This window comes from Nematolebias whitei, chromosome 13, assembly GCF_014905685.2.
Source record: "Nematolebias whitei isolate Nwh7 chromosome 13, NemWhi1, whole genome shotgun sequence".
In the NCBI taxonomy this organism is placed as follows: Eukaryota; Metazoa; Chordata; class Actinopteri; order Cyprinodontiformes; family Rivulidae; genus Nematolebias; species Nematolebias whitei.
In genome coordinates, this window is record NC_056510.1 from 26,117,497 (window position 1) to 26,126,533 (window position 9,037).

The 9,037-nt window shown below is 41.5% G+C and overlaps 1 protein-coding gene across 1 annotated transcript; it reads left to right on the forward strand.

Moving 5' to 3' along the window:
• The first annotated feature begins 358 nt into the window (after positions 1–358).
• On the forward strand, positions 359–7,898 carry gpr161a (G protein-coupled receptor 161a). Its single transcript, XM_037686189.1, has 7 exons — positions 359–366; positions 1,621–1,700; positions 5,024–5,414; positions 5,680–6,401; positions 6,492–6,599; positions 7,004–7,129; positions 7,543–7,898. Exons 1-7 carry the CDS (start codon positions 359–361, stop codon positions 7,809–7,811), a joined length of 1,704 nt encoding a protein of 567 aa, XP_037542117.1. The 3' UTR covers positions 7,812–7,898.
• The last annotated feature ends 1,139 nt before the right edge of the window (positions 7,899–9,037 follow it).

The following is a 9,037-nucleotide window of genomic DNA, read 5'->3' on the forward strand; positions in this document are numbered from 1 at the left end:
CTAAGTCAGCATTAGTAAGCAGCAAGTACAAAACTTCATCACATATATGCAAAAGACTGTTTAGACAGGTGGCCTTTTAAATAGACAAATATGTGAAACAAAATTAAATATTTTAACATGAGCATCATCTCACAAACACCTTGTTGGAGGTCACTGTGCTTGCACTTTGGTTCCACCGCCTGGATGGTATTATCTCCCAGGTAGAAGCAGAGCTTAAAGTATTTGATTTTGTTTCATTCAGACTTCCTGGCACATCCTCTCGAAGGTAAGTATCGAAACACAAAATCTGGAGGAACAGAGTGGAGATGAGATTGTATAAAAATTGTTTATTACAATTGCAAAGAAATGATAGATGAAAATGTACCAGTGAGAGAGTCTGCGTGAAGTTAATGATGTCCAGTTAACCAGTGAACACAGGGTGCAGTGATGGGTACGATAATTACAGCCAGTTATGAATCTTAGTGCACCGTGACAGACAGCATCCAACATCTGCAGGGTTCTTGTAGGGGCGTTCATGTACGTACTGTATGTATGTAATGCAAATAAATACTGATTGCAATAATTTACAAATCTCATGAACCCATATTTTATTCACAGTGAATATACCAAATGTTAAATTGATGATGATAAATTGTTAAATTAATGACCCATATAAATATATAAATGTATTTTTTATTTTCCAAAAACATTTTTTTCTTTGAAATATTCTTCAGCATAACTGGCTCCATTTTTGTCTTATCCTGTTTAGTTTTTAGTTGCTGTTCTTCTACATTTAGCTTTTGGTGTCGGGTGAAGTAAAACTGGACTCTGTTCTCTGTGACAGCGCCACCAAACGGTTAGAGGTGATATCGCACTAGATGTTGTATCGAAAAAAGTGTCCCAGTCGTAAGAAAAACAAACGGGTTAATGAAAAAATTAAAACTATCGTGGGAAAAGTATTCAAAGGAGAACTTGTGTTTTTAATCAGTTTGATAAAAGTCTGCATTAGTGCACGTAAATAACAATTATAGAGAAATGTTTCTAAAAAGGACTAAAAACTACAAATCTGTTCGTTTTCCGGCTTCCCGTGACAGAGCGGCGTTTGCACTTCTGGGGTACTTGTTTCGGTACAACACCACGTTTCTGATTGGCTGTCAGTTGATGACGTATTAGTGCGGGAAGCTACGATCTACGTGTGTGGTCCAGAGTCAGGCTGTAAATTGATGCAAGTTGTATCAACAAACAATAATCAATGTAAACGCGAGCTCGTATACATATACAAGCGTTTGTATTGTATCTTTTGTTTTCAACAAAATGACACACGAACATACTACATACATACCGCCCTTAAAACCGAATAAAAAATACTTTTTGAGGTGTGTTCAGTACCAAGTCCGTGACGTTTAGAACAACGTTAGTGGTGATTTATGAACATTAGCTCGGTCCATGGTGAAATAAAGAAACAACAGGCCCGTTTTCCTCCACGACCACCCACACACCGAGAGGCTGCTGCTCCGAGGGGAGTTCATCTTGGGTGGGAGGAGGAGGAGGAGGAGGACGCCATTGCAGCTGGCAGCTCGGGATAGGAAGGATTGAAAGTTTTCCACACCAACTTTAGCTGCTTTTCTCCTCGGCATTTAGTGTGGAAGCAGAAAAGTACAATGGAGGTTTTATCTCCGCAGAGGGGAGCAATGAGGAGCCAGAGCACCGAACAAAAGCAGGTAAGAGAACCGAGGTTGGCGGAGGACAATGGGAGAAAGTTTGGGGAGGTTCCAGCTGCAGTTAGCGGCGCGGCTAACAGAGCTGGAGGTTCTGGCTGTCGACTGGACCTTCACCGAACTTCATCCGGATTTAGCTCAGAAAGCTAAAATGTCGCTAAACGTTGTGTTTTTGTAAAACTCTAGAACAGCTCATTGAAAACGCACGCGCGGAGGGACAACACATGCAAGTTTGTGGTGTAAATTATACCAACAAAGACTTTAGTTACAATTAAAACCTGTAGCGACTTGAAATAAAGTTTAGAGATTAATACCCACCCTGTGATCTGCAATCCTGATTAGCATTTAAACGATTAAAATCTCTTTTCCCAAGTAAACAAAACATGTTTTTTTAAAGTTACATGCAGCTGTATATTAGACCCATTATCTAAAACAACAGTGATATTGTATAACTCTTTATATGTATAAATTATAGTGTTTGTGTTGCATGAATATTTATAGTTTTAGTATAGAAATGCTTCATATGTTAGTAATCATATATGTATCATGTATGTCACCATCATAGTTCAGTTAATCTCCAGGTTAATCACTACCTGTTCAGTAATCTGTCACAGCCTGTGTAGTTTGTTAGTTATGTACAATATATATAATCTGCATTAAGCCTATATCACTACCTTTATATAATTCATCCTACTTGCACCGTTATATTCTACCATGTTGTTGTTTACTATAGTTCTTTTGGACCTAGTAAATATATTTCACTTTTTGGTACTTTATTTTGCATGTTTTAGTATTTCTTGTTTTGTTTGTTTTTAGCGAGTTGATGTCGGTTCTTGTCATCCTGAACATTTCGTTGACCCTGTGTGAAGCTGCATATGACAAATAAACATCACAACATCTAGTTAGGGGTGCGAATCTCAGTGTCTGGCGAATCGATTCGATTCCGATTTTTTTTTTTTTTTTTGGTGTGCCGATTCGATTCAAAGTCAATTTTCGATTCTGAAACGATTTTCTATTGAAATGATGAAAAGATTAAACAGCATTGTAAACAAATAAAACATTTATTTAAAAGTCAAGTCAGATTTATTTATAGAGCACATTTAAAACAGAAACTGTTACCAAAGTGCTTAACAAAAATATCACATCAAATAAAAAGTAGCAAGATATATTTACAGCACATGGAATAAAAATATAATACAGAAAACATAATTAGAAACAATGAAATACTAAATCAGATCTGATGACCTTGTGTTAAATAGGAATAATAACAAAAGCATAAACAGAATCAGCATCAATGAAGAACTAGATCTAAATCTGATCACCCTGTGTTAAATGTCAATGAGTACAGATGTGTTTTGAGGAGAGATTTAAAAGCAGAGACTGAGGTGGCCTGTCGAATGTTGATGGGCAGATTGTTCCAGAGTTTAGGGCCCACGACTGAGAACGCTCGATCTCCTCTGAGCTTCAGCTGGTTTTTGGTATGGCCAAAAGCAGCTGGTCTGATGATCTCAAAGCCCGAGAAGGAGTATAAGGATGAAGAAGGTCGGAGAGGTATGATGGTGCAAGGCCGTTAATGCACTTGAATGTCAGCAGGAGAATTTTAAAATCAACTCTGACACATACAGGAAGCCAGTGAAGAGAGGACAGAACCGGAGTAATGTGCTCAAACCTGTGAGTTCCTGTTAGTAGCTGAGCTGCCGCATTTTGTACGAGCTGGAGACGTGAAAGTGAAGCCTGACTAGCCCCAACATAAAGTGAGTTACAGTAGTCCAGCCGGGAAGTAATAAATGCATGGACTAGTTTTTCAAGGTCGGATCTGGACAGGACGGACTTAAGCTTTGCTATCTGGTTTAGCTGAAAGAAGCTTTTTTGTAGAACAGAGTTGATCTGTTTATTAAACTTAAAGTCCGAGTCTAACACTACCCTGAGATTGGTAACCGACTGCTTTAGATGTGGCTGAAGGGAGTGCAGGTTTACAGGATCAGTGACAGTGGTAGAGCTTGAGTTAAACACAATGACCTCAGTCTTCTGATCATTAAAACTCAAGAAGCTTGCAGCCATCCAAGTCTTGATGTCATCAAGACATTTTAGCAAAGGGTGGATGGAGCAGGAACTGTTTGGTTTTAAAGGCAGATAAATCTGAGAATCATCGGCGTAACAATGAAACGAAATACCATGTTTCCTCAGGATTGACCCCAAGGGGAGCAGATACAATGAGAACAGAAGGGGTCCAAGAATGGAGCCTTGTGGGACCTCACAGGAAAGAGGGACAGAAGCAGATAAATGATTGTCAAAGTTAACACAAAAACTCCTGTCACCCAGATACAAACGGAACCATTCTAGCGCCACCCCTGTAAACCCTGTAAAACAATGATGTATGCTCGTAGTAAACACTAATAATGTCAAATAGTAAAACAGCAGCCTGAATTGTGAGCAGATGTGTATATGAATAGAATGCAGCAGCTTTAATTGGGTCCGGAGGTCCCTGGTGCCTGTATCCAGCATCAGTGTGCCAGAGGCGGGGGACAACTAGTCATAAGTTATATTATAACGTTAAGTACTTAAATTAGGGTTAATTATGAAATATGTATTTATTTTATGAGCTTTAAATCAATAATAAAGTTGTTTTAGGTGTAATAATTTACCGTTAGTCATTCACCCATCAGTGAATATTTATAAGAATCATATAATTAACAAGATTATTAATTACTGAAAAGTACTGTAGAGAAATTACTGCATATAGATAGGTTTCTATAAATATCTTTAATTACACACACACACACACACATATATATAAAATATAATCTTAGTTGTTGTGGATTTTAGAATTACCAACAAAAAAAAATCATACTTTGCTTGAATTTGTTGTAGCTGCATGAATATTTATATTTTTATGTTTTATGATGTAGCATGTATGTATGTCATGTATGTCACATAAGCTTATTTCAGGGCTATTCAACTCAATTGCTCAGGGGGCCACAGATACTGAAAGCCAAGAGCTCAGGGGCTGCACATCCTGTAGTTATTGTTATAAATTAAGCTTGTTTTACAGTTTAAATTTTTTATAATAAATAATTCACATTTTCAGCTAAAATTATGTTACATTATTGATTATATGGTCAGTGATGCTTCGACACTTTGCTTGTTCGGGTTTTGAAATTTTCTTGCCAAATGTAATCTGATAGTTTTTTCCTCATGTGCAGATTTTGTCATTTGAACGTTCAGATCAGAAAATGAACCGACATTTTATTTGTGAACTCTTGAAATAATAGATCGTTTTAGATGAATTTTTATGTACTTTTCTCTATTATTTAAAACTTCTTCAGCAGTTTCCTACCCTTGCATCACCCGTCCGATGGCCCAGTCTCGCACCATGAACATCAGCAGGAACTGCACCTCGGTGGGGAATGGCGAGGGTCTGGCAGCCTTGGAGTCCGTGTCTATAGTGACCATCACGCTCCTCGCCTGCCTGGGGAACCTGCTGATCGTGGTGACCCTCTACCGCCGGCCGTACCTGCTCACACCCAGCAACAAGTTCGTGTTCAGCCTGACCCTATCCAACCTGCTTCTGTCTGTTCTGGTGCTGCCGTTCGTGGCGGTGAGCTCAGCTAAGAGAGACTGGGTGTTCGGGGTGGTTTGGTGCAACTTCACGGCTCTGCTCTATCTGCTCATCAGCTCAGCCAGCATGCTCACCCTCGGAGCGATTGCTATTGACAGGTTTGTCCCAAATCACAATTGTGGTTACATCATTTTTGCATGCATCATTCTCATAAAGTTATAGTAAATTTGCATTTGTATTTTTTTTAACAATACTTGCCCAGTTCCCGTCTTTCTTAGGGTTTACAGCTTTTATCAAGATGCATTAGAGTTGTTAGAGGTTCATACGGCTCTCAGCAGCCTCTGAGTTCTGGATCAGATCTTTCATGAGAGCCTTTTTGAGTTTCTCTTTGGGTTTCCTCACCTTGTTTCTGTCTCATCTTAGATACTACGCCGTGCTCTACCCAATGATCTACCCCATGAAGATCACGGGGAACCGGGCGGTGGTGGTCATCGTCTATGTGTGGTTACACTCTCTGGTGGGCTGCTTGCCTCCTCTGTTCGGCTGGTCCTCCTTCGAGTTCGACTGCTTTAAGTGGACGTGTGTTGCTTCGTGGTCCAGGGAGGTGAGCTACACGGCCTTTTGGGTCAGCTGGTGCGTCCTTCCTCCGTTCTTCGTCATGCTGGCCTGTTACAGCGTCATTTTTCGTGTCGCGCGCATGAAAGCTCGGAAAGTGCACTGTGGGACGGTCGTGGTGGCCCAGGACGAGACTAATGGAGCTCAGAGGAACGGACGCAAGAACTCGAGCACATCGACTTCCTCTCACGGAAGCCGGCGCAGCCTGGTGTACTCAGGGAGTCAGTGCAAGGCCTTGGTCACCATCTTAGTGGTGATCGGCACGTTCCTCGTGACTTGGGGGCCTTATGTCGGGGTGGTGTGTACCGAGGCTCTGTGGGGACAGGGCAGCGTCCCTCAGGAGCTGGAGACTCTGGTGGCGTGGCTGTCTTTCTGCAGCGCCGTGTGTCACCCGATCATCTATGGCTTGTGGAATAAAACGGTGAGGAAGGAGCTGCTGGGGATGTGCTTCTTCGACCGCTACTACAGAGAGTCGTTCGCCACGCGGCAGCGCACGTCCCGCCTGTTCAGCATCTCCAACAGGATCACAGGTTTGGAATAAGCAGCTTCTTTGTGTGGAGCTGTTTTATATTTAGCTGTAATCATGTTTTTGGATAATCATAGGATGTTTTTATTTTCAGATTTGGGTATGTCCCCACACCTGACTGCCATGCTGGCTGGTGGAGGACACCTGTTGGCTCCTGGAAGCAGCACAGGAGACACCGGCTTCAGTTTCACCCAGGACTCAGGTCCGTGCTGCATAAAACACAAACATTTTTAAACGGCACAAAAATCTGCTTCTCTTACCAACAAAAAATTATTTTCTATAACTTTACTCATTAGACCTTTCAAAGAAAGTAACGATTAGTCCAAATTTGAAGAAATTTTCTGCACTTTCTCCGTCATCTTTGTCACTTTGTGTAGAATAAAACACCGTTCACCAAAAGCAGGTAGTCATTTTGTCCTCAGAACATACAGTTCATGGTAATTTTCTCCATCTTATGAAGATGCAAACTTTGTTTTCATCCAAAGAGGATCAGTAAAGTCACGTGTCAGACCTGATTCTCGTTTTGTTTTGCTGGAAGTGTTAAAAATATGCTGAAGTATATATAAAGTACAGTTTGTAGAGTTAACCTTGTTTTCTTACACGCAGGCACAGATGTGATGCTGTTAGATAACTCCTGCACAGATTGCTCCTCCCTCCCACTGCATTATGGGAATCCGTCCACGAAAAGGAGGAGCTCAGTCACCTTTGAAGACCAGGTGGAGCATTCTAAAGGTATTTATCATTCAGTTCTCTGTGGGACAGATTAGAGACAAAGAAACACACTTCTTCTTCTTCTTCTTTCTGCTTTTCCTTCTTCAGGGGTCTTCACAGCGAGTCATCCTCCTCCATCTCTGTCCTCACTCCAACTACCACCATGTCTTCTCTAACTGCATCCATGTATCTCCTCTTTGTCTTTTTCCTGGCAGCTGCATTTCTAACATCCTTCTACCTGTATACCCACTGTCCCTCCTCTGGACATGTCCAAACCATCTCAGTCCAGCCTCTCTAACTTTATCTCCCAGAAACAAAGAAACACACTTCATGTTTGGAACATGAACCTATCATAGAGTGACAATTGAGCAACATTTCTCTGTAGCGTTTGCTTTGTTTGGTCTTCACAAAGACATCTGTGTTCATCTCTTCAGCTGAAACGTCCTCAGTCCAAGTCCACGCAGAGGTCCACAAATCCCTCGACTTGTTCGCCTCCAGCTTAGCAAAGGCCATAGAGAGCGATGCTAAGCTTGCGCTGTTTGGGGAGGACGTGACTCAGCAGGGGGGGCTGTTCGTGACGAGGGCAGCGCAGAGACCCAGATACCAGGACGGTCAGAGACTCAGACTGGAGAGCATCGATGAAGGGATCGTTAAAGACGACCGGGAGGAGGAACACCAGGATGTGGAGGAGAAACTCATCTGAACACATCAGGTCCATAAAGATAGAGGACCTCACAGCTTCATAGCTCAGCTCATGAAGTTCGGATTCTCCATACTTGAAGTTGTTAGCCAACAGGAAGAGGCACATTATTCATTCCACTGCTGGACTGAGGAAAAAGCATCAGTGTGGCAAACTTTGTATCAAGCGTGTACTCAAATAGGAAACCTCGACTACTGTAGCTGAACGGGTTTGAATATTAGTATTATTATTGTTTTTCTATATTTTTGTTAGTGTTTACTGATCGTATGCTGCATCGGACCTGCAGATTATGAAAGATGAATATAGTTTTCTTCCATGAGGCATTTTCTACTTTAACAAAAGCTTCATTTCGTTTAAGAATTCAGCATCAAGTTAACACGTACATGTTTGGAGTTGCTGATTAGTCGGTGAGTCACAACAGTTTTAACTTAAATTTTGCTTATTTCCTTTTAAACTAATTGTTTTTACTCTGCCATGTTAAATCATTGCACACATTTCCCCAACTCACAGGATCAGGCTGACTGTGAGTCATAAAACATCTCTTTGGGTTTAACTGCCTCCTACATGTCAAAGTTCAAGCTCAATAATCCAGGTAAAAGATCCAACAACGTTAAGTCAGGTCCTCTGGACGGTTTCTTTGTGTTGAGACGTTTCATCTTTCATCCAAAGGACTTCGTCAGTCCGAGGAGCCACAACAAACTCAGTCCCATAAAGTGGTTCAAAACATGGCATGGTTTCCTCAGAGGAGTTGACGGGGGAGAGGGCGGACTCCAGAAAGCCATTCATTCAGTCAACCTTTAATATTTAGACAGGTTAATCCCATTGAGCCTCGGGGACTCATTTACAAGAGAGACCTGATTTGAACAAAGAATGATGACAATGCAACAAAGACAATAATAGACGATCATAAAGGATGCGTACAAATAGAGTTTTTTTAACAAGTGAAAATAAAATGGTATTTAAAAGAAAATGTAACAAAAAAACAGCTAGGTTGTAGGGCGGTGTAGAAAACTAAAAACAAGAACATGTTTGTTGCAGGCAGCACGGTGGCGCAACTGGTAGAGCTGCTGCCTCTCAGCGAGCAGGTCCCTGGTTCAAACCCCGGTCCAGGGGCCTTTCTGGGTGGAGTTTGCATGTTCTCTCTGTGCATGCGTGGGTTTTCTCCGGGTACTCCGGTTTCCTCCCACAGACCAAAAACATGCATGTTAGGCTGATTGGTAACTCTAAAT

Coding starts and splice junctions, on each gene's coding strand:
- gpr161a (XM_037686189.1), top strand. Junction 1,701..5,023: donor AGAGCACCGAACAAAAGCAG/GTAAGAGAACCG, acceptor AAACTTCTTCAG/CAGTTTCCTACCCTTGCATC. Junction 7,130..7,542: donor CCAGGTGGAGCATTCTAAAG/GTATTTATCATT, acceptor TCATCTCTTCAG/CTGAAACGTCCTCAGTCCAA.